The 26,304-nt window shown below is 39.1% G+C and overlaps 1 protein-coding gene across 1 annotated transcript in view; it reads left to right on the top strand.

The window, feature by feature from the left end:
• ncor1 (nuclear receptor corepressor 1) overlaps positions 1-26,304 on the top strand; it is a 59,742-nt gene that overhangs the window by 2,444 nt on the left and 30,994 nt on the right. The window contains exons 2-14 of the mRNA XM_028596354.1: positions 2,122-2,285; positions 5,562-5,656; positions 5,838-6,045; positions 9,039-9,221; positions 11,114-11,227; positions 12,874-12,930; positions 13,082-13,134; positions 13,923-13,989; positions 15,856-16,028; positions 16,664-16,754; positions 17,034-17,212; positions 17,356-17,410; positions 18,389-18,490. Of these exons, the coding sequence (XP_028452155.1) occupies positions 2,175-2,285; positions 5,562-5,656; positions 5,838-6,045; positions 9,039-9,221; positions 11,114-11,227; positions 12,874-12,930; positions 13,082-13,134; positions 13,923-13,989; positions 15,856-16,028; positions 16,664-16,754; positions 17,034-17,212; positions 17,356-17,410; positions 18,389-18,490 (1,488 nt within the window). The 5' untranslated portion in view covers positions 2,122-2,174. The remainder of the gene's footprint in view (positions 1-2,121; positions 2,286-5,561; positions 5,657-5,837; positions 6,046-9,038; positions 9,222-11,113; positions 11,228-12,873; positions 12,931-13,081; positions 13,135-13,922; positions 13,990-15,855; positions 16,029-16,663; positions 16,755-17,033; positions 17,213-17,355; positions 17,411-18,388; positions 18,491-26,304) is intronic.

Genomic DNA, 26,304 nt, shown 5'->3' with positions numbered 1-26,304 from the left:
CCAACCTTGTGATTAAAGGACGACCTGTGCTACCTTCTGAGCCACACCCACCCCAAATAATGTAACTAAACTTGTATCTTTAAAATACTAATGGTTGGGGATTCTTCAACGGCCGCTACATGTTCCCTTTTGAAAACCATAATCTTTTTTCATAAGAATATTTATATAATTTTCATAAGAAGAACATTTCATTTGCAAATATTTTGTTGTATACGTTGTTATCAACATAAGTGATTATTTCAATATATCTGTTAAATTCCTACTGGCAGTGTTTTTGCTGATATGTTTATACTGAACGTATCTGCAATTTTTGTTTTGTTTCCAACAATACCCACTGTCTTAGCATGATTAGGTTCAGGCAACTCAAACTACTCAGTTAAGGTTGGGGAAGATCTGAATGATTGATGGATGGAGGGAATTTAACTCTGAATAAGTCTGTATTTTTGTCGGTTTGAGCGTATAGTGCAGCTCCACATATATTTTAGACAGCTGTAAAGAACAGAAAAATCAAGGCTGATAACAAATTCATCAGTAAAATCAAGTTAACCCAGTTATCTGTTTATCCGAAGAACAGGTTTTTATGTACCAGTTAGGGCTGGGCAATATGGAGAAAATCGGATATCACGATATTCTTGACCAAATACCTCGATTGATATTGCGGCGATATTCTAGGGTTGACAATTGGTGCTCTAACAAAATATCTTCACACTTTTTTTTTTTAGATAAATAATCAGTAATGTGAACATAATATCTAAGTGGGGAAAAGCCAAATAATAGAAGAGCTCAAACAGTCTAAGTTCAGAAGAGTACATCACTTTACTGTAATGCAGCCTTTAAAACCAGGGAAAGACACCACTTATGTCATATCACGATATTACGATATCCAAAATCTAAGACGATATCTAGTCTCATATCACGATATCAATATAATATTGATATATTGCCCAGCTCTAGTAACAGTTGGACCAAGATCATCCTTGCACTTTTGGTGTAAAAGGGTCAGTGTAACGCTTATCAGTTACATTTTCTAAGCACAAACGGACATTTGGAAAAACAGAAAAATGGGTTCCAATATCCAATTTTTTTTTTTTTTTTTTTTTTCTGCCATGACAAATTTAAAAATTGGATCTTTAAACTGTTTTTCCAATTTTCTGTTTTTATTCAGAGAATCAGAAAATTAGAAAATTGTGTCTGGGCTCCAATTATTCAATACTGCATTGGTATTCTCTCCCTCGTACCGCCTAGCTACACCCCGCCCCCCACTTGAAACCATCAGTTGCAAGCACCTCTGACCCCAAGTCTATCAGGTTTTTCTTTTTTTTGGTCCATATGCTGTTAATGACCTGCATATTCTGCAAAGTAGAAGAAGAAAATATCATTGCAGTATTGAATAATTGGAGCTCAGATGAAAACAGAAAATAAAAAACAGAAAATTGGAAAAACAGGTTAAAGATCCAATTTTTTAATTTGTCAAGGTGGAAAAAAATAAAAAATTAGATATTTGAACCCATTTTTCTGTTTTTCCAAATGTCCGTTTGTGCTTAGAAAATTGAACTGATAAGCGTTACACTGACCTAAAAGCCTTGATTTAGATCACCGCCCCTGCAAGGTAAAGTAAGAGCTAAGAGTGGTGTATTTTGGATTTGATTCTAACTTGTCAACAAAAGGCGTTCTCAACATGGCAGAGCTTTAGGCCTATACCCACGTGTAATGAAACAGAAATATTTGAGAAAAGTGATTCTGGACAGCACTGACTTTATTGGTCAAATAAGGTCAGTGTTTTATACTATCATTAAGATTTGTGGCGCTCCGTCTTGTTGTTTCTAGTCTTTATGTAGTGCATACTAAGTTGATACCACACACTACGCTGAATAGACCGCACATCATAGCTTATCTCCAGTTCTACACTCTCTGTCTCATGCCGCAGTAGCAATGCTGTATTTCTTAGGCAATACTATCCAATATTGTCGATCTAACATAGTATGATTTAATCTTAGTTGGCTGATTTCTCTTTCTGAGATTGTTCCTCATGCAGAAAGATATTTAAGAGGCTTTGATGTATTCCTCTCAATGTCTAAAATGTGACTTTAAAAAAGAACCTATGTTTTTGTCTTGGTGCAGGTGGTTTGTGTATCCAAACATGGTGTAGCTCAAATCTCTGAAGCAGCAGCAGGATGTCCAGTAGCTCGGGCTACCCGCCCAGCCAGGGCAGCTTCAGCAGTGAGCAGAACCGGTACCCACCACATTCTGTCCAGTACACCTTCACCGGCACACGCCACCAACAGGTAAAACCTTCCTTCTGCATTGTTGTACTTGAGCTAACAGTCGTGTTTGTCTTTGTCATAATTAGGCCAGCACTCTCAACACTGTCGGCTTTTACATGTTGACTTTACTCTGAGGCATTGGAGGTTAATATGTAAATCCACTTCAATGAGTAACAATAATAATACTATAGTATAGAACTTTTACAAAGTGCTTTACAGTGAAAGTAGTGACAGACAGCTTCATCTTGGATCCTGAAATCTGAATTGAGATTTTCCGGCTGTTGAGTCTAGTGTTTGACATGAGAAATATAAGTTATCAAAACTATTTTACTGTTTTAATTTTTTTAAAACACAGTTACTAAATACAATGAAATGGTTACATTTGCAGTATGTCTTCGTAAAGCTACATTTTACTGTAGTTCCTTAACCATTACTGGTTTAGGATTTAATTCAAGGTACTATGTTGTCATTGTTGTGTAGCAACCCAGGAGGAAAAATTCAAGCCAGATTTTCTAATAAAAATATTTGGACTCAGGCTTAGCTTTGAGTTTGGTTAGTTGGGTTCAGACTTAAAATTCAGGTCCGCACGGCAATTATTGATGATTTGCTTGGATGAAGAGTTTGTTACAGTGAAGTGCAATTACAAAATTTGAAGCTAATGTGACTAACCACAGTTTATTTGTGAATATGTTGTGTGGCAGTCACTGCAAAAGTTCATAGATATGTTAAACAAAAGCTTTGGACTGCACCCTAAGGGTGTTGGCTGTTAATCTGACTAGGTAACCTGTGTCCGCTGACCTCTTCATGACTGATTTGCAGCTACACACATAGTCGGAGGTGGCGACTCCGCCTTGCTCGCCAGGTTTGGTGAGGCTTCATCCTAAGGGCCCTCGATTGCTCAAACCCAACTGCAGCAGCAACAGCGTATTCCATCGACAACCTTGAGAAATGCAGCTGATTGATTTTGACATATAGCTAGTTGACACTACACAACTTTAGCCACGATTCTCCCCGAGAGTTTGCAACTTTATACAAGATGCAAGCCAAAAGACTCGCCGATGCCTCACAACTTTTTTCCAACTGCAACTCAGAGCGGTGCACATTCGGGCACTTTCACCACTGTCGGTGGTCTTGGCTCATACTGCTGTTCTCATAGGGAATGAATTTAACCGCTTCGCTTTTAAACACAAAGTCAACCATGGTAAAACCCTGGTTGAGCCCAACAAAGTTGTTGTTGCGCCTAGAGGACACTAGCCTGGCTCCTACGTACTTCTGCTCAATTTTCATTTTCCTTCAGTACTCTGTCTGGGTTTGCAGTATATTCATGGGTTTTCTCCGGCTAAATCTTTACTGGTCCAATCAGCGAACAGAGGGAGTGGTTGACAACAATGACGTTGAGGTTGTTAGCTAGTTTGAGTTGTAGTTCCGTAATGGCGGTGGAGAAAGATGCGAGCGAAGCCATTCGGTCCGTTGTGTCCAGAAGTTAAAGCCCGAGCAAGAACAATATTTGCTGAGTTTTGTTGGTGGCTATGATGTTGTGGCCCTCCTCCCCACGGGGTTCGGGAAAAGTTAGATTTTCCAGCGGTGAAGGAGTTAGCTAAGGCGAACGCTAGCGATGCTAAGCCAATGTCACGACCAAACGTTAGCGATTGGTTATGGCAGACCCAGAATGGTTCTGGGCAGATCCAATAGTTTTTAAACTTCAACAGAGTACCCGCCTTCAAGGAAGTTAACACTTGTCAATGGAGAGTGGCCAGGCTCTCTGTACAAATGAAATAATATACGAGATTCTGGTAGCACCAGGCTAAAAGGACACCGCTTATAAATAGTAAAGACATGTGACTACACCCATTTTTTTCACCCATTTTCTTTTCTTTTTCTTGGTTTAATCGCTGCAAAACAGATCTCAAAATTAGAGAAACAAGGTACAGCACATAGTATGGGATATCACGGCCACTGTGGTATGCTATACCATGTGTTGTACCGAGGGAATCGACTGAAAGTGAACCACAACAATTTTAAGACTCCTGATTACAAGATAGCAAGTTGTGTAGTGTAAACAGTACAGCAATCACATGACTTTGAAAGTCGTTTAGTTTGAACTTGGCATTACTTGCTGTTGTGGCATTATTATTAGTAGTAGTTTTTATTGATTCTGCTTTATTAATATTTTAACTCTAATAAATATATATATATATAGTTGCAGTTCACTTTCCAGTTGCATATTCATTTGGCTGTTGTAAATATTGAATAATGTTTGTTAGCCATTTTGGATGACATACTTAGAAGCTTACTTTCACAGAAAAATGTCAGAGGTTCATTTCTGGGCATTTGATTGTTTGCTTAAATCTGGGACAAAACTGGAGTTATGAAATATTTCCTGTAACTGCATTTGCTTGTTCAGGTTTGTTTGGTAACTGTGCTGATAGCATTCATGTGTTCCCAGTAGCTTTTTTTTTTTTTTTTTTTTTTTTTTTTTTTTATTATATAAAAGGGTTTGGATTATTTTAATCAATTTGCTTGATTTGCAACATTCATATTAGATTACCATATAGGAGTAGTGCTACTGCTTTCATTAATTTCAATGTGCTCTGACTGATTAGGTGTTTGAAAGGGGAACAAAGTCTTGCCCCACAGCCGAGCCAGCCTTTGTTCCACAGTGTACTATTGACGTATATTTATTTCTTTTATCTATCTGGTAAGCTCGGACTTGATATTTTGGTATTCTGTTCTTTTTCTAAGCTACATGAGCATCTCTTCTTGATAGAGTTTTAAGTTTATTAGCAAAGATATCAAGTGAATGTACAGCAGAATTTGCAGTTTTGTGCACTGTATCGGAAAGTTGTAGCAGGAAAAGTTAAAACTTTCCGGCGCGTTCATAATGTCTAACGTGACAACAACAATCAACAAAGGTCCCCAGCTGGACTTTAACTGGGGACATGGCTATTAAATTCCTAGGCCACCGGGACGCCCCTCAGACAGCTTTTAACAGCGATCGTACCCCAATACATGATCAATGTAGTTACTTGTGCAAGTTGAGAGAAAAAACTGAAGCATATCTGTTGCATATGATGGGATGTGTTGCCCTGTGTAGACAGGACTTTGCCTGTCTGTAAGTACGATTTGATTGCTGCATCTGTAAAGTGCTTTGTTATAGTTGTAACTTTGCAGGAACTCGTCTTTGGTTAGCTGACCTGTCCATAGCTTTACACCCAGAACTGCCCCTCTTTCATACTGTTGTGACCTTGATCGGATTGCTTTATAAATTTGTTTTTTGTGTGTACCTCTTGTCTTCAGGATTTCGCCATCCCAGACTATCGAAATCACATGCAAGATGCACAGGGTCGGAGAAGACCATCTTTACTGTCTGAATTCCACCCTGGAACTGAAAGGTAAGGCTTCACTTTAAATATGTTAATGTTAGGGTCCACATTGTAGAATATTTTTTTCTTTTTGCACTCACTCAGGGATGCCATAGATTTCCCCAGATTACTGTTTTGGGATCCTACATCTAGACAACTAGATGTAGCTTTTGATACATCTGTAAATTTCTTGTTTACTTCTGTTCTTTAGGCCTCCAGAGAGACGCCATGGTTACGAACAGCAGTTTCACTCCATCTCATCCCAGTCTGAGCATGAGGCTTTGGATTCTAAACGCCCTCGCATGGAGACTGTTGCTGAGGCCCACATCACCCGCACACCTGCCACTGCTGGGGGTATTGTCCTGCCTGTAAACCATACAGTACAGGACAGTCTAAGAGCCACTGTGGAGGTAAAAAAGGTGGGCCCTGTTCCTCTTCACTTAGCAAACCAAGTTGGGTTTTTGCCCTTGTAGAGAACGGAGTTACTAAAGCCATTTTCACATATGAACTCCAGACTATGTCCGAGGAATTAGGTCCCAACATAGTCTGGAGTTTCCCTTTCACACATACAGTACACAACAGGAGATTGTCCATGTCAGATGTGTTCTCACTTACTGGTTGGTTTCAGCGAGGGGCGGAGCTGGGTAGAGTGGATTAAAACCATGTGATGGAGCCGGTTCATAATTTGGCCATAAAACGTCTCTTGCCATTCCTTAAAGGACAATTCTAGTCGATTTCAACACGTAGCTCTGTTGTTTGTAAGTTTGGAGTGCTGTCAGTAGCGAGGAAAAACGAAAACAATCGGTGCTGCCTACACCGTGTTATCCTCCTGCTAGCGGTAGCACCCAGGGGCCATCCACACGGAAACGTGTTTTTGTGCAAACGCACATGTTTTGCATCGTTTGGGCTGACCGTCCAAACGAATCCTGTAGACGCACTGCCTGAAAACGCACTTTTTTGAAACCTGGTCCCAGGGTGAAAAAATTCTAAAACGGCTCTCGTTTGGCTTCGGTTGGACGGTGAAACCGCATACCTGTATCAATGATATCATCGCCACACCCCTCGACCTCTTTTACACTCTCTCTGACCCACGGCCGCTGACACACACAACTGCGATGAAGCTAAGCGAGCATATCCCATCTCCATGGTCAAACCAGCTCACTTCATCTAAATACTTTGTCTCTGCTCCCTGACACTTCCCTCTGCTACACAAGATATATCGCTAACGTTATGTAGCCAACGTTAAACATTGCTGAAGTAGCTGACCGCTCCAGCAGCAACGTAACTTTAACGTTAGCTGCTATGGCTATCTGTTTATAAAGTGGAAGTAGACAACTTATCAACTAGCTAGCTAATCTGTCTGCATATCAACTCCTTGAACGGATTATATTAACTTTTACCACGGCTGCTAGATGCTAGCGCGCTGCAATCATGTCCGATGGCAGACAGAATTGCAAAATAAAAAGCAATCCAACTTCAGATTATACAATGTAAACAAAGACACGTTTTCTTGCGGCGGCTTTTATAAAATGAGCAGTGGTGAAAGTTATTATAGTCCATGGATGTATTAAGAGAACGTTAGTCTAGCTAGTCATGTTATGATGGGAAGTGGAAGCAAGGGGGTAAGCTTCGCTTCAGAACTCGAACCTACTATTGCGCCATTTTGATGCTACAACGCGATCACCTCCCGTTAGCATTCCACTGACTAGCATTCATTTTGAAGTCACTTGACAGTGAATAACTTTATATCTGCAGCATTTAAAGACTCTATTTGTCCATTGTTTATTTCTAAAGAAACACAACAATGTATAACAGGCTCCATTACCTTGTACCTCACGTTATGGCTCCGTAGCAGACGTTTTTGTAGAAATAGGCTAACGATTGTGTCACATAGTAGAGGAATTACCGTATAGTACAGGAGAAGCTCGCAGGCAGTTTGGACTTACATGAGCTGTTTAGGTTTAATTACTAATGTTAACTAGCATTTTAGTTAGCAATAATTAGCCTGTGCCCATGTTATCTCCTTACATATACCTACACTCTCCATCTCTGTAAGATTGGGAATGATTGAGATTTCTCTTGGCACAGCTACCACAAGACTTACAACTTTCAGACAGGTTGCTCACGTCACATTTACGTTGTCTCTCTCAGTTGGAGGCTGCGCAGTAAAGCTAGCAATCACCGGAAAAGTGCTTCTAATATCCTTCACTGGTCTCCGTACAGAGCAACGGGATCTGTTGGTCCATTCTTATATACTGTCTATTAGTGGAAGTTAACATCTCTTCTTCGTTTTTTGGTGAATTTCTGTAGCAGAAACAGGAATAGGCCTGGAATAGGAAGTAGCGTATTGAGTCATTTACAAATGGTTTCATTTGGACGCAACTATTCTTGAAACGAATCCAGGGAAGACGGGTAAAAAAAAAAAAGATTGTTTTGGTACGTGTGGACGGGGCCTGAAACATGGCAAATTTTAAATGTGCTTTCAGCCTCTTAACATGTTCGAAATTTTATTACAAGCGCCTACCCATGTGAAGTGATTCCTTCCGAGTGAACACAGTGAATCTGACTGCAGTAGATGTGAAAAAAATGCATGAAAGTTGTGCTAATTCATTAATGCTGTTTAGTTCTGGTGTTGAGATGGCAGTAAGACAGTGCTTAGGGACCGTCTACAAACTAAAACACAGAAAAGAGATACAACAAAAATATTTATTAATTTAATGATTAAATAAGGTAGTGTCTCCAAACTTACCTCAATTATAACTTGTCTCCTGCTAGTTGTACTACAGCACTTACTTTAAAAAAAAAATAAGCATATGCCTATTTTGGAAAATTTTTGTATCTCTTTTTGACGTTGTAGTTTGTAGACGGCCCCAAAGCACTGTCTTACAATATCAACACCGGAACTAAACAGAGTTGAATTAGCACGACTTTCCATGCATTTCTTTCACATCTACTGCAGTCAAATGCAATGTGTTCACTCGGAAGGAATCACTTCACATGGCTCTTCCCCCCTCAACCCCTCCACTCTATACCAAAACAGTGACAGAAAGCAAAAAGAGTGACATGACATGTGTCCCTAACCCAAGTGTTATCCTTATCCTGAAATAGGCCTATATGTTATAAAGGAGTACATGAGATTAATTGTTTTGTCTTTTGTTTAATCGTGGAATTCACTGATATTGGTATCGACTTCTAAATGTCTGGTATTGTGACATTCCTAGTCAGTATGTGTTTGTGTATACTATTAGAAATAGATACAGTTACAATCAAAAGGTAGGACCTTTTTAGACACAGTTAGAATTTTGAAGTTTGCAGAATATGACTGCGGGACTAGATAGAATAATTTCGCTTTTGTACATATTTTGAGCTGTAGTTTTTTTACTAACCCAATGAACCTTTCTGTTTTTGCCAGGAATTTCAGTTTACTGTCAAAGTGGAGTCCCCGTCCTCAGTAGGACCTTCACTACACTTGGGTGATGAGCAGGATGCCTCTCCTTCCAAACTATCCAAGGAGGAGCTGATCCAGAGTATGGACCGTGTAGACCGAGAGATTGCTAAAGTGGAGCAGCAGATCTTCAAGCTGAAGAAAAAGCAGGTTGGTTACCGAGTAAAACCTTTTGTCTCCGACCGTGCATCAAACGCAATGGATGTTGTGTTTTGAAAACTTGACACAAGTAATGATTTTACCTGCCATTTTGATCAAGCGAGCAATCACCCATGAGAGACTGAAGTGACGAGTTGAAGTGATATGTTAAACCACCTTGTAAATGTCTTGTAGTCCATTTATAGTTTAATATAATAATTACATTTTGAAAGAACAGTATTGACAGTGACTGGGATTTTACTTACACTTCCATTGTTGTGTTCAGGACAGGTGTGATTTTTTAAATTTATTTATTTTTGTTTATTCAGCAGCTGTTCAAGTTATCAATCCAGATACAATGTAAATAGAAATATTGGTAAATTGACATAGACACTCAGAAGTGAAGCATATGGTTGGTGTGACAAATGTATCAAGTTGTTGTCAGATTAGTTTTTGTAGCTTTCTTTGATAGGTTTGGACCTTGAAATGTTGTGCTCTCTGGTGTTGATGTTAATGATGTACCTACTAAGCCCTGAAGGCTAGCTCATCTTCTCAGTGAGGAGTTTTAATCAGAACTAGGGATGTAACGATGCAGCAGAAAAACAATTCAAATGTGTAAAGATTACAACTGGTTGAGATAAAAAATGAATCACAATGCAATTTTTAAAACCGCCCAGGGCGTGACGCTAGCTAACATTACACAGCAGGTAACGTTAGCCTGCCGTTAGGTAGTACTGCTAGCTAAACGTTGTAAAGTGTGACTGTATTTCACTGGAAAGGATTCCAACACCGGGACGTACAACAGTCTGCAGCTAAAGACACAGAGGAGACTAGCTGGACTTTGAGACAGCATGGACACTACCGTTGTAAACAACAGAGACGGGACTTGTGTTGCGTTCAAGTACGGCGCCGTAAGCTTGTGTTGCGTTCATTGTTGCTGTAAAATACCCTTCTGCCATCTAGTGTTTCTTCTTTTTGTCTTTAACAGCAAATGACTGGAAATAAAAGTTATTGTTTTTACATTTTAAATAAATCATTCACATTTAACCATATGGCATTAGCAATAAACAAGCCTTTCTTTAATCTTTTTAATTTATTTAAATCTTTGCGATTTTAGATCAAATACTATTTCAGTTGCACTTTTGATAATAGGACACATCTGCTGTTTTGCACAGTTTATATAAATAAAGGAATATTTTTAGACATTTTAATTCTGTTAAAAAAATCGTATCGTGAACTTCAAATTGTGAATCGCATCCCTAATCAGAACACAGCTCTATGTTGCACTTTATCTGCATCAGAAGTGTTTGAAAGCAATTAATCTGTAGCTCTAGAAATTTAGTAGGTGCTGAACTAAATTTCTAGAGCTACAGGCCTTTTTTCATCAGACAATGTTCCTGTGTGAATTGGCTTTTTTTTTTTTTTTTTTTTTTTTGGCCGTTTTTTTCCTGCTATCTTTTTTGGTATTCCTTTTCAGGGATTTATTTGTTTATTTAAGGTATTTCAGGAACTCCTAGTCTTGTCTCTGTAACCTGGTAGTTTACATAACCTTTAACTGTAAACATTGACCTACCTAGAAAACACATTTGAGAATTGACCTCACCAGTTCAAACCTTCAGTTCTGTTTGGAAAAAAAAAACGTGAACAAGCCTATGGAGAGTAATCTGATGATGCCTGCATGTGCCTTAGATATCAGAAGCTGGGATCAGATCAACACAGTGTACATGCATCTGTGTTTTCCACCATTTCTTTCCATATTAAAACGAGTACTGATAAAAACCATAGTAAATGTTTAATTGTGTCGTGTATAGAAGAAAGCAGGCTCCCCTTTTTTAGGGTTAGTATTTTGTTTTGTGTGTTTTGTCTGTGTGCTTTTGGTCAAAATGTTTTGTGTTGTCTCTTAGCAACAACTGGAGGAGGAAGCAGCAAAGCCAGTGGAGCCAGAAAAGCCAGTGACCCCTCCCCCAGTGGAGCACAAGCATCGCAGCATAGTCCAGATCATCTACGATGAGAACAGGGTTAGTCATCAGCTGAAAACACCAACACACAGCGACAATAAGCAATAGTTCTCCCTGGTCATTTTGTTTGTCTTCTAAACAATTGCAGCTATTATTTTTATCTATCATCTATGTGCATCCTCAAAGCTGGAAGAAGCTACTTTTTTTTCCCCCACCAGCCAGAGTTAACCAGCTAAAATTTTGCGCTAAGCTGACAACACACAATCCCGCTATGTCCTCACAGCAGGAGATAACCATGGTGACAACGGCCAACCAGTTACAGTCTCCACCCTCAAGCCAAGCCATTTTGCACGGAACTAATGGCTGAACATGTGTTCAGCTCTCAGTGCTTTTGTTGATTTTAACTGAATTATTGTGGTTTGGAGTTTAGTTTCACTGTTATGCCACCTTCATGCTATTTCAACACTGCTCAGATATACAGTAGCCGAAAGGGAAATTACTGCTGATGTAAACTGAACATTTCCTTACATTTAAGTTATCTGCTGGCAAACCAGCGGGATGCTTTTATTGTGGAGCAGCTACAGGAAATGCAAGAGTCAACAGAATGTCTCTTGAAGTGCTATTCTTCAATAAAAAGTGGTGTACATGAAAAGATATGGCTTGAATGCTCCTGGATGCTCACGGCTCAGTTTTGAGGATGCCGACCCATGTCGAAATAGAGCATTTGGCATAGAGAGGTTCTCATTTTCAGGAAGGCCTCATTATCTGTATTTCAACTGAACAATAGAGGTGTGTGTGTGTGTGTGTGTGTGTGTGTGTGTGTGTGTGTGTGTGTGTGTGTGTGTGTGTGTGTGTGTGTGTGTGTGTGTGTGTGTGTGTGTGTGTGTGTGTGTGTGTGTGTGTGTGTGTGTGTGTGTGTGTGTGTGTGTGTGTGTGTGTGTGTGTGTGTGTGTGTGTGTGTTGGGTGGGTGGTTCATGTCTTTCAGACAATGTTGTGCTAGGAGAGCACTGAGACACACTTTCCTTCTCAGTCAGCCATTAACTCTTTAGGCTGCAAAGCTGCTTCAGCACCGTGCACAGCATTTAGTCTGGCAGCCGTGGTTTTTGTTTCAATCTGTAGATGTGGGCTGATGAAAAGGGGAAAGGGAGTTATTCAGAATCGTTCTGATGATCTTGAATAAGTTCACACTTGAATAAGCTCACAAATATGTGCTGCTTCTTTCAGGCAGGTGCAGCTGCTCACTTGTAAATGTATCAATTGCAGAAGCTCATACTTCAAGAACAAATGAATCTAAAAATAATCAAGCAAGCCACCATTTTTCCCTACTCAGTTCTTAAGGTTATTCAAGTTTATTTTGAGTTAATGCTTTTTCTGAATCCTTGCCCTTTTATTTATGTTACAGATCACACCCTTGATCAGTAACTTAATTGGAAAATATGGATTGCTGTAAAAATGGTAAAATGTTTTAACAAATGCGTGGACACGTTCAGCAATTTAATTGAAGCTTCCGTTTTTGCTGTAGCCTCAAAAACTGTCTCATAAATATTGTATTTCTGAGTATAACCCAAGTGTAATGTTGACCGTCAGATGGAAAGTTTCCCCAGGTGAATTGTTTTGTTTTTGAATATGCTCAAATTTCAGTTTCTCTTTACTTTTTGTAAACCTTTAACCATTATTAAGATATGATCCCTTGTTCTCTTTCTAGAAAAAAGCTGAAGAGGCCCATAAAATTCTGGAAGGTCTTGGTCCTAAGGTTGAGCTGGTATGTTCTTTAGTGGTTAATAATATTTGTCATTGCATGAGCTTTAAGGAAGAGGTCATGCTTAGATCAGTAGCAAGTTAGATATTACTGCTTGCCTAATAGCTAATGATTAATCAACTGCCTGCCCCTGGTCTGCTTTTTCCCTTCTTAGCCGCTCTACAATCAGCCATCAGACACAAAGGTGTACCATGACAACATCAAGACGTGAGTATCTTTATTCCTTCCATAGATTAATTTCACGAACATCTATCGGCCTTAAAAAGTGCAAGAACATTGCAGCAGACATGATGCTTAACACGCTGACAGGACAGGGGCCATCTCAGCTGGCAAAAGTGTTGGATGTAATGTGACCTCAACAAGATAAACCCAGCTGACAATTCTGTCTAATGTGATTGTTGAGTCACTTGTTTGAGTTGCCCTACTGACAGCAAGGAGAGTGATTGAGAAAGGAAGTGAAAGAACATATGTGTCTGCATTAGGTGTGTTTAAAGTAGGGTTGTGTTTGGGGTTGAAGGCCAGGCCGTCTAGGATAAAAACCCTTATCAGTGTGTACCATGAGAGTAGCCCATCTGGCTCTGTGTGAATCTGCTATACAGGCCACAGTCTCAGGGTCAGCTCTCTCACTATTCTCTCCCCAGAGCCACCATCATGCGTCAACACAAGAGTACCCGGTATTTTGTAGCTGCAACAGTGAAAATAAACAATGATGTGCAATGTTTTTTTGGTGGTGGTGTTGGAAAATAAGTCAAGCTCTATCCCTCCCAAAGAATTTTCTAATTTACAAAGGTACACTTGTACTAGCTGAAGGGACTACTTATCTCTTGCCTTTGTACTGGCTGAATTTTTTTTGCTGGAATAACAGGTTTCTTTTAGGGCATTACTTTTTTATGTGTTAATGCAACTTTCTACGCTTTCTGGTAAATATCACAATCATTTTGCTAATGAACATAGTCATATCGTTATTTCACTGATTAAGTGTTGTTCTCTTTTAGCAACCAAGTCATGAGGAAGAAGCTAATTTTGTTTTTCAAGAGGAGGAACCACGCTCGAAAACAAAGGGTAAGTGTCCCTTCTGTTGGGGAAAGCATTGTGGAAGCTCCAGGTATTTCTTTCAGTGCTCTTGACACAACATTAGAGGTGCCACCTATTCCCCCTGTCAGTGTACAGTCACATCATACCTGACTGTTTGCACTCAGCTCACCTCAGCTGACCAGGGGAAATATATTATTGGGATTGTTAAAGCTTTTGATTAGTGATATCTTACCTTGTTACTTAAAGCTATGGAATATTGACACTCTGGGTACTTAACAGAAATTCAACAAACTGCTGTTTTTCTTTGCATTTTTGTGTGAGTCTCACACACTTAGAGAGAGAGCACAGTTTTAATATTGCACATATAATTTAACGGCATACTTTTGCTTTCAATCTTCTTGTCATTTTGAAACTCAGTTCAGAAAACAAGTCTGTAGTTGTTTGAATGTCCAAACAGTCACCGGACCTTTTTAGTGCCGATTTTATATAATTCCTAAAATAAGAAGTGTCTGTGTCTGTGTAGTTAGACCTATAGAAATTGTGCGCTGCAGTTAAAACGGTAAACTAGTCTTAAGAGTTTACTGCCATCCTCTGTGAGGCTGCACTTGAGCTAAATATTAGCGTCGTCAGCATGCCAACATGCTCACAGCGGCAATGGTGATGTTTAGCAATTATAGTGTTTATATATGTTTCAGAATGTTTTAGCGCATTAGCATGCTCACATTTAACATTGCTAATTAGCACTAAAAGCAAATGAATGTCCTTAGTTTTGCAGGCATTTGGAAAGTAATTTCGACCTCCAACAGGATTACCAATGTTATTACAATTCATCCAGGGGCGACTCAAACTACCAACCAAAGTCAGTAGGCTTTTCTCTGGCAACCATGAATGTCTACAAATATTTCAGTCTCAACCAAAGTGGTGGAACGACTGACCGACATTGCCATTAGAAATAATTCATTGATGTATTTACAGTACAGGAAATGCCTTAGTTTCCCCTGTTTGTTGAAAAGTATTGTATGGGCCAAGAACTGCTTTTATATGCAGTATAATAATAAATATTGTCACATCGAAGAACAGCTGTGAGAAATAAGCCGGCCAAATGGACTGTCTGTCTCTGTCTTTCTTATCAGTGATTTAAATTTCATTTCAATTTCTGAATCGCCCCATGTTGAAACACAAGCTCTTTTTTTGTAAAGTAATGGCTTAGTGAGTCCCACCTTTCTCTGCCGGTTCCCTGTCAGGGTCAGACAGACCTTTTGGACTCTGAACAATGGCAGAGTGCACATGGCCTCATGCCAAGAGGAAGGTGAATTGTTTGTCCCTTGCTGCAGAGAGTGGAAACGAGGCTGCATTGTCCTCCCACTACAGGAATCTTACCAAATCTTCACTAAATATTTTAACTCATTTATATTTCCTTTTTTAGATTTAAGTTTTTGGATATAGTAAACGTGTAAATTTAGCAGTAAAAAACATTGTTTTTGCCTTCTCTCCTGTAGAATTATAATTTACCAGATCAATTGTAAATAAATCTACATGTACAGTACGTGTGTGTGCTGATTGAAAAGTAAGCTTCTGTAACAAAATTGCAATGGGCTTTTGAAAACTATTTCTAAACCGAATAGCTGCTTCAGAACAAGCTGTGTCTGGGTCAGGACACTGAATTAGGCAATATGAAAGACCCCAAAACAACCACAGCCAGTTCCTGAACAGCATGTTCTCTCTCAACTCTTGTGCTTCCCACTAGTTGTGTTTTATATTTTAGTCATGTTGTCTTTAAAAGATAATTTTACTGACAGGTCTATTTCAAAGATAAAACATGCACTACTTTGGCTCGAACTGTAGTGATTGATACCCACTCCTGATGTAGCATTGTCCATGCTGTGTACACAGGAACAGAAGATCTGCCAGCGCTACGACCAGCTGATGGAAGCGTGGGAAAAAAAGGTGGAGCGAATGGAGAACAACCCCAGACGCAAAGCCAAGGAGAGCAGAACACGGGAGTACTATGAAAGGCAGTTCCCTGAGATTCGCAAGCAGAGAGAGCAGCAGGAGCGCTTCCAGAGGTAACAGTCTTTACCGGCGACTGGTCAACATGGTGACATTACACAGTTGTTTTGGTACAGTCTATGTTTTGCTACATTGATAATGTTGACGAGACCTGTAGCCGCACCCAGACCTTAATTGTCTCCTTCATTTTTAAGATGTCTGTTCAGCGATCGCCTGAATAGAGGACACTAGGTGTTGTGCTGTGGCCTACTTTTGGCAGATACACTGTCTGTCTGGGTGCCTCTGGGAAGGGTGGGAGACTGCCGTTGATGCTTTGTGGTTTCACTGAAATCTCCCAAGTAAAGAGTTTGCATGTCAACACTGTTTATGAGGTGTGCTAGACCGTGATGGAGGAAGCAAGTAATAACTGGTCAAAGAGACTCTTTTATTCATTAATAATTGGTACAATGATTTTTTTTTTTTGTTAACAGAGCTTTGAAAGTTCCAAAAATGTCGCCTGTCGCTCCTATTAATTTGACTCCATCTTGGGTTGGAAAAAACAACTTAAAAAGTAATGGATCCTTGGAAATTGTATTTCCTCTGATAAAGATGAAACATAACTCAAATTATCTTTGCATAGAATACACATTTAATGTGGCATTTAAAATACTATTGTAACATTTGTAACACACTATGTCCCTGTTATCCGCAGGGTTGGACAAAGAGGAACGGGCCTTTCTGCAACAATAGCAAGAAGCGAGCATGAGATTTCTGAAATCATAGATGGTCTTTCTGAACAGGAGGTAGGTATTATCTGGAGTGCCTTTTTAAAAAATATATTACAGGGTAGATGTGAAAGCACATACCTAGATGACAACACCCTGAACAGAAGTGTCACGGTTTGTGTTTTTTAAAATAGAGGAAGCCCCAGTAGCGTTTCACTTACATCATCTTGAAAACATTTAATCTACATAAGTCACAACGGCAGTGAGTGGATTTCCATAAGTAGGTGGTTTACTGAACAAGAGAAACTGTTCTCTGTTGGAGTAACTGTGACCACTTTCCCTGACCACATTCCACAGAACAATGAAAAACAGATGAGACAACTGTCAGTCATCCCTCCCATGATGTACGACTCTGAGCAGAGGCGAGTGAAGTTTATCAACATGAACGGCCTGTTGGATGACCCAATGAAGGTGTACAAAGCCAGGCAGTTCATGAATGTTTGGACCGAACACGAAAAGGAGATCTTTAAGGAAAAGTAAGTGGTTTTTATTTTGTCTGGGTCACAATTTGTCCTGTCTGAAGTGCAGATATGGTTTATAGGACTTTAATGCCACCTTGGACTTGCACAGATATATTTCTGACTTTGGCACGTGAATAACGACTGGCATTACCTTCCAGGTTTATCCAACACCCTAAGAACTTTGGCCTTATTGCCTCCTATCTGGAGAGAAAGGTAAACTACTGCTTGTATTTCACATGTGCCCATTTTTGGAGTATATAGCAGGATATCATTGACAGTTTTTTGTGTGGTAAAGACCAACTCTCACAAAGTCAGAAACGCAATACTCTATTGGGATTCAAGACCTTAAAGATCCATGTGATCACTTTTTCATGGTAAAAATTAGGGATCGACCAATATGGATTTTTAGTGCCGATACCGAATTTATTTTCATCAGCCTTAGCCAATGACTGATACAGGCTGCCGATATTTGAAGCCGATACTGCTTTCGGCTTTGCTCCCTCAATTTACATTATGAAAATGTCAACCCTGCCACACTGGATTTGTTTTTTGAATCTGCTCTGCCATTTCTTTAAAAATAATAAACAAAAACACAGATCAGTGAACACTTCTGCAATCATCTTACATTCATATCACCCAAATTATGTGTGCAATGTACATCATGTGGATGGGTGCAGCGTCTCCAGCAACACAAAGCTGCCTGTGGACGCCTGTCTGTAAATAATGCCCGGGAAAAAACTGTCGGTGAAACGCAGCAGCCGCGTATCGGCCGATACACGTAAAAACGCAAATATCGGCCTGATATATCGGCCGGCCGATAAAATCGGTCTATCCGTAGTAAAAATAAACCTGTTATTGAAACCTACAAGCTGGAGTGAGTTTTTTTTTTTGCATTGATTTTAAGACCCTTTAAAATGGCCTTTTCTGGTCTATTGTGTACAAGACCGTGAAGTGTTTTTTCCTTTCTTTAAAATAAACTTGATTAAACAATATTAAAAACTCCATATACAGTAATCCTTTACCCATTGGTCGTATACATATCAACTCGCAATTTTACATCTTGATGGTGACGAACTTTGCTGGACCTAATAATATATAAAAAAAAAAAAAAAAAAAAAAGTAAATGCTTCAATATGATGCCTCCAGTTTCAGTACCATGTGTTCATAATAACATGGCATTTCTTGTTTCAGTGTGTTGCTGACTGTGTCCTTTACTACTATTTGACCAAGAAGAACCACAACTACAAGACGCTGGTGAGGCGAAACTATGGAAGACGGAGAGGAAGGAACCAGGTAAGTTTGAGACTTTTAATAAATATCGGTTTACAGTATACTGTTTACTGTTCCTTCTGTGGTTGACAAGATGCTGGCCATTTCCTCCATGTCTTAGAAGCATTAAAGATGAAGACGTTTAAGTTTAATTCAAGTTTAACTCAAGAAGAGAAATACTTTGACTGTGTGTGTGTCTTCAATCTGACCAAACCTTTTAGAGAAACATGTATTTACAGGGAGTTTGCAATAGAAACAACTCTGTGGGTGTGTCTGTTTTCACATGCTGAATTGCAGCCTTGTGTTTGTCTGACTTTGGCCACACCTGTTTCATTTGCCACACCTGCTTCACATGTCCGCGTCAGACCGTGACAGCACATTTAGTGTATGACAGATACATGCCTACCGCATATAGCACATGCGCCACATCTCTCTGTGGCATTAAGTGCTAATGATTTGCCTGCTATCTTGCTGCCACTATTAATGGAATGAGTGAGTGAAACTGAAAGCGGAGTTGGCACTGCCCACCTTTTCTTGAAATTTTAACAGGTCAGTTATGGAAAACTTGATTTAGTTGTGTGTAATGAAGTAATTGTTACAGTATTAATCTCCGAGGATAACTTTCCTCGTAATGTAACATAGCGCTGAATTTATTGTCTGCAACTGTTGAAGTACCTGTCTGTGCATACCGTTTTGTTTTCCTGCATTCCGTGTCTCCCTCCACGTATGCCAGCTAGCTGAAATCATGCATTAATAGTTTGGATCTGATATGTTTGAATAACGCCGGGCAAGTGTTTTTATTGTACACTCTAGAGAGCCATGAAATATTAAGTAATGTGTACGCTACATACTTATGTTGCTGCATTGTTTTTCAGACTTGCATCCAGAAATGAGTTTATAATGAAATTAATAATACACTGATAGTACAATCTGTTCTATAGTCCCCTATGCTTGAAAGCCAGTGCCAGACTGATATGCTTGTAAAGTTTTTTTTATTAAACAACAACATGTAGTTTGAAGTATTTGAAGTGAATATGAACAACCTACTATTACAGATTTAAAAGAAGGTTGCTGTTTATTTTCATACAGTGATTGACATTTGGAGTAAAGTGTACTATACAGTTCGGTTTTTTTGTTATACGTTCTGAATGGAAAGGTTTTGAAATGTACTTGAAAATGTGTGGGAACCCCGTTATAAGCAAGCAACCTTATTGTGACATGGCTACAGTTTGACTTGCTTGTTTGTCAATTCTCCAAAAGATACACTACCGGTCAAAAGTTTGGGGTCACAAGAGACATTTCCATTCCACTCCAGTACAGACAGAATACCAGCTGAGATCAGTTGCATTGTTTTTTTAAATCAGGACCGCAGTTTTCAGATTACATTATGTGCTTACATAATTGCAAAAGGGTTCTCAAGTGGCTGATCTTTAATGCAATATCTACATTGCCCATTATCAGCAACCATTCATCCAATGTTCCAAAATCACATTCTGTTTACTAATCTGATATCATTTTAAAAGGCTAACTGAGAAAACATTGGAGAACCATTTTGCAATTATGTAAGCACATAATGTAATCTGAAAACTGCTGCACTGGTTAAAAAAAATCAGCTGGTATTCGGTCTGTAATGGAGTGGAATGGAAATTTCTAAGTGACCCCGAACTTTGGACTGGTAGTATACATCAGCATTATTTGTACTATATATATATATATATATATATATATATATATATATATATATATATATATATATATATATATATATATATATATATATATATATATACTTCACAAAATACAGTCAAATGTATATTAATTAGATCATTTAATTAAATAAATAGGAGTTTCCGCGTTCTGGAAAACTGATGCTGTAGCTCCCAGTAAATTATCTTTTGGCAAAATTTTCAAAATGATAGAAAGTTGAACAAAGTCTTCCAATGTACAGTTTGAGATGTCCTGTATAGAGGATAAACTAGCAGCAAAGCTGATTATTTTCTCCATCTAGAAAATAATTGCACACTGAGGCTTTAAAGAAAGGGGACTCCAGTTGTTCTCTATGCTTGATACTGTGACAAATACATCTTTATGGAGCCACATGCAGCAGAGATAGCAATAGGATCAAGCTCATTTTTTCCAAGAAAATAATTGTTAGTTACAGCTCTTTAAATTTTCAAATCCATTAAAACACATACACAATTATGATATACTGGGTTTAGCTCCTATAGTCACACATTCTGCATATATTCCAAACGCAGAAGGTCCGGCCAGGGCAGGCGTAACATTCAGAGCATAGGGAAACATAGGGATTTATTTATATAGTAATAATATAATATTTGATGTAGAAGAAGCTGGATTCATTTTAAGACATGGCCATCTGTTTGACCCTATTGTTCTCTCTGCTGCTTGTGGCTCTATAAAGATTTATTTGCAACAGTATAGAGACAAACTGTAGCCGCCTTTTTCTTTAAAGCCTTAGTGTGATATTACTGTCAAATCTGAAATGGGAATTCTGTAGATGCTTAAGTGACGGCTATGGAGATATGTTGTTATAAACAGATTGTTGTTTGGGGCTTTATATAAATGTTGGGGCTTCATATAATTGTTGCACCAAAATCCAGTACAAAAAGATGCACCATCTCACAACCCTCAATTTCATGGTGGACATGAAATATTGATTTCACTCATTCTGATGGATGTTTTCTCCCTTTGCTGGGCTTTCCCTACTTCACTGATGCCACAGGCTTTGTACAGGACATTGTCGATTTTTGAGATGTAAAGTAATTATGGAAAGTAATTGTAGAAAAATGTCTTTCTGTATTGGCAGCTTGTGAGAAAGCTGACTGATGAAAATGGCTATCTCTGTGCATTTGGAGTACACTGTCATTTCATATGGTGGAACATTCAACCACTGTTTGTGCGTGCAGTTACAACATACAACCAGAGCCAGGATAACATTACACAAATTGACTTTGTTGTTGCTCATACATTTCCTTTCTTGGAAGTTTATATCATCAGGTACTTGATCATGGTGGAATAATCAGAAAAGGGATTGGTGGCCCAACACTTGTTTGACCATTCATATCAGATTTTTTTTAACTCCAATGAATGTGAGTTTGTCGATGTTGACGCAAGATCCTATTCAGCATCTGTAGCACACGGCTTAACCTGGATGCCATAGTCATTGTTTCATAGTCATTATATGTGGGGATCTACAATATTGTTTTTACACAAATTGTAGAACGCATGAAAACCTAATTTTCATTGTCACTTTAATTTAAAAGCGGGTATAAGATGGTCCCTATCATCGTCTTGTTATTCATGTCAGTTGCTTCTAAATGGCTGCAGTGCTTTTTCAAAACCATCTTCTGGTTGTTGAGAATGCAGTGAACTGTGACTTTTTTTTTTTTTTTTTTTTTTTTTTTTTTTTTTTAACTCTGCCTTAAAGCACATCGGGATGTGAATTTCCAAGTTACTGGTGTGAATTAACAAACGCAGTTTTGAGTGTGTAGAGTGAGTCATTAGAGAGGGAAGGAAGAAGACAGAGTAAGCAAGACAAGAGCTCTGGAATGTAGGGCGAGTGAGTGAAACTGAGTGAAAAAAAAACCCTGAGCGAGACAGTCAGCGCTGGCACTTTATACGCTGAGTGTGTGCTGCTGCTTTTGAGAGAGAGACAGAGAGAGAGAGAGAGAGACACGCACCCCTCTCTGAAAGAGCTGAGTTGGTACAGCCCAGCCATATGACAGGCCCAAAAACTCTCTGTGCTGCTGTGAGTGCCAATCAAAGAGGAGTGCTCGACAGGGATTACCTTGAGTGACCCTGCATAGATTAGTGCGTGCATGTGAGATGGACAATTCTTTGGGCGGCTTAAGCGGCCTGATGACACGCTTTCCCGGAATATGTGCGGCGGTGCCGTGGCCCGGCAGCCCTTCTAAGGCGCTCTGCTATGGTGGTGTTCTTCCCCTCTACTGCTGCTGTTACCACTGCTATGGAAGTACTGGAGGGTAAACTCACTTTTACAACACGAGTTAGCTGTGGCTCACAGCAGACCAAAGGGGGTTTTATGACCAGCAAATGAGCTTGCAGGTATGTCACAAGCTTTGAAACCACACTTACTCAGTTTGTTTCCCTTGTTCCGCTTTTGTCGGTGTCGTGTTTTCTGTTGCTCTGTTGCTTGAGCAGTTCGCTTCTCAGCCTACATATTTACTTGAGGTTTTTCCTAGGACACGTGCAGACATGGATTTTAATTTGACAGTCAGGCCAGGACTATTCAATGCATTTACATGTGTATTCATCCTATGGGGTAAGGACTTTTGAGAGGAGAATACTTGGGGATTGTTTTTCAATGTCATATTTTATACAACTTAGATGTAGTCATATTTTTTTATCTCCAATTAGCTTTTAGCACTGACTTAATTGAGGGCCCTATGGAATCTGTCTTATAGCTTTTTTTTTCTAAATTCTCAATTTTTCAATTCCTTCCATGATTCTGTTATTACATAAATTCTAGGGCCATCAGTCTGTGACTCCCTTTTTTGTAAAAACACATCAGGGTTGAAAGGTTTTCTGGGGGAAACCCCGTAGCCTATTTTATATATAACTTGATACTGTAACTTTCACATTTATTTCAGTGACCTGCCAAGGCTTCACTATGAAAACAAAGTATTTTCTTGTTGCAGTTTGTGGTTCACACAGCATAAAGTTTCAGTAATGTGGTAGTAGTGTTGCAACACTGGTTCACCAGGATGCCCTTTAATTATATTTAAGAGATGTGGCTGTTATAAGTTATCAGTCTTGTCAATTTTTACAAATTTATTTATTTATAAAGTAGACCCATTGCTGAGCTCTAAAACAGACGTATATCCAGAAGAACAAAACCTAACCAATAGATAGAAAAATAAATGTGCTTATTGGTTCATCAGCCATTTCAGGAGAACCAAATACAAATGTGAAACAACGAGTATGTACTAGGGAGGAGGCCAGGGCAGGAATTACAGCTTCCATTACAATCCTGCAAAATATCCAGTTTTACTGCACAGATCCCCTAAATTTGTTCTGATGTACAAAAAAACCCCTGCACTACAAGCCAAATTTAGTTGTTTAACACATCCATCAGAAGAGCAAGTCTGGAGTGTGTGTTTGTTGTAAAATGCCAGAAGAATGCAATTCTAAAAAAATTCTTATAAAGCAATTATAAAAGTGAGTAATTTGCAGTTGTCAGTGCAACATTTACTAGTTGTACTCAATTTTATTGATTAAGCTGGTAGTGTTTTGACAATTTAAAGTGGTAAAATGTTTCATCTATGAAGAAGTTACTGAGGTTATATTACTGTTCTGGTAAAATAAAGTAGAGCGATAGCTTCTCTTATATATTTTTTTTATATTTTATATTATGGCAAAATGTTCTTTGAGAGCTCGATTCTTAATTGCTTGGCAATAAAGTTTTATAAAGCAATCATTGGTTTGTTGAACTGATGAAGAGCAGTTTTTCCCTCGCAGAGCTCCCAGTAACCAGGGTAACTGTGGCTAAGGCTTGGTATTTTTGTACCTTTCATTTTGACAGTAAGTTGTTCACCATGATCACTCAGGAAATAATATTCCCATCAACTGGATGGTGCATTTTATCCAAAATGAATGCAAGCTGTACCATAGGTGAACTACTGCTGTTAAATGTATTTGTTTTACATTTATTTCCTGTTATTTTCCCCTTTCCTCCCTTTTTATATATTCTGTTCATACATTGACATTTATGAGTAATTGTGTCAGGTGATGATGGCATTATCTGTAATGATAGAGAGGTCATGCATAGTAATTATTTAGATTTTACATTTCCTGTACCTGCAGTGAAATAGCTTAAAGCGAGAGTGAGAGATTCCTCTGGTGGCCTAAGTTCTGTGGTAGGAAAGGGAAGATTGACTTGTGGCTCTGTCATTTCCTAAATCAAACAGCACTTGTGAATCAGCAAAAGAGGGGCGAAATTAAAACTCTCAAAATATTCAAGCAAGGTCAGGAAAGAGCTTCATTTAAAAACACTGAAGAACCACAGAACCACAGGGCCTCATTGACTTTTGGAGAACATCTGTGTAGAGGCTTTTTACGCAGTGTGGGAGAAGAGGCAGGAATGTCATGGCTCTCTGACCACCTCCAAAGCAAACATGAGCGCTCCCTGACCCAACCAGAACAGCATCTCACTGAAGCACATGTATGGCGAGGTTAGCTGATCAAAAACAGACTGGTCTCTGAAATTGTCAAGTGCCAAAAACATGCTTTACAGACTACTGCAGGCAGGAAATGAGTCAAGCGTTGAAGTCCCAATCCAAGTTTGACGTGGTCCTTTCTGCATACATTAACTTGCAAACTGAGCTCTGAGCCTGCAGGGCTTTCCTTAAAGAATTTAACAGGGCAGCTGCATCATCATACTGTACTGTAGAACCACACCACTTGTTACTTTGAATACTCCTATGCTATTTTAGCATGTGATATTCTAGCACCATCATATCTAGAAATTCTAGCAAGACCCCTGATCTGCATCAAAAGTAAATGCAAAAGTACCTTGTAAGCAACAGTCTTGACAAAAAGAGACCACAGCAATGACATCCACCATGAATCACATTTTCCAGTTTTGTCTTCAATTGATTAAAAATACATGAAGGGAGGGCTGTGTACTGTGTAATTTTCTTTCCAATACAGTAGATTTGATTTTGCTAGTCACGTAGCTCCACTCCTAGAAGACAAAATCCCTCTGATTATTAGCGGTCTTTGGTTAGAGTTGGCGAGAGCAGCCACTAATTCAAACTGCTGTGACAGTTGCTTACTGCCTGTTTTTGTGGAGCACTTTTTTTATCAGACTGACAGACCCATTCATGTGCAGAACCACATTGTTGTAAAATAGACAGGTGGCCACAACCCTGTTTTTATTGTTGCTGTACCCCTGTCTTCCCTCTCATCAATGTCTTCGCCTCAATCCATATCTCTTGCCTTTACCGTTGAGTGAAGCACATTCCTTGGCCCCATCTGGTACCAGCATGGTATGTTTGGCTTGGCACAGCCAGACTTGTTCCAGCGCAGAGCTTTCATGAAACAGGCAGGAGGAAACATTTTGTGTTTACCGCGCCAGCATTGATTATGAAGAATGTTGCTCTGTCCTCAATCACTCTGTTGGACCTGTTTTTGTTTTTTTAATTCACATTTGAATGATGTTTTCACTCGACTCTTGTTTTCACTCTCAACCCCTACCCTTTTTAAACTCAAAATACTAACATCATCCTCTCGTCTACATTTTTTTTTATCTGTTGTATTACATTCATATAGAGTGTCATGGTCAAGCCCCTTTCTCTCTTCGAAGGATTTACTCCGACAAAGAACGCATTCGAATTAGCCACTTTTTCTGCTATGTGGTTTGTTTGTGTCACAGACTGTCTGTTTCTGCAGATGCTGGACCATGGGAAGATCATCAAAATATGGCACAGCCTTTTACCTATCTGCACAGAATGTACGACTAGACTTTTCATCGTATAACCTTTTTGTCTTTTTTGTTATATTACATTAGTATTAAATTAGTTTTGAGGAAATTGTGCAGCTTGAAAGCAGTCTAATAAGAATCCGATGGCAGCATACATTTCTGCCGTTTACCTGACTTGGTCTGTCTGCTATCACACTGAATATTTAAGCAGACTATTCAAGCCCATCTTATGTTGTACACTTTTTTTAGATGGTCCTCTGGGCTCACAGGGCTAATGCAGGCACTGCTATACCATTTGAAGATGTCTATTGCTTGATAGCATGCTGAAAAACTGGACCAGGAAGTGTATAATAAAGAGTAAGGTTATGACCTATGA

The sequence above is a fragment of the Perca flavescens genome, chromosome 13 (assembly GCF_004354835.1).
Source record: "Perca flavescens isolate YP-PL-M2 chromosome 13, PFLA_1.0, whole genome shotgun sequence".
NCBI lineage: Eukaryota > Metazoa > Chordata > Actinopteri > Perciformes > Percidae > Perca > Perca flavescens.
The sequence above is the reverse complement of the archived record's forward strand: the minus strand, read 5'-3'. Positions and strand labels throughout refer to the sequence as shown.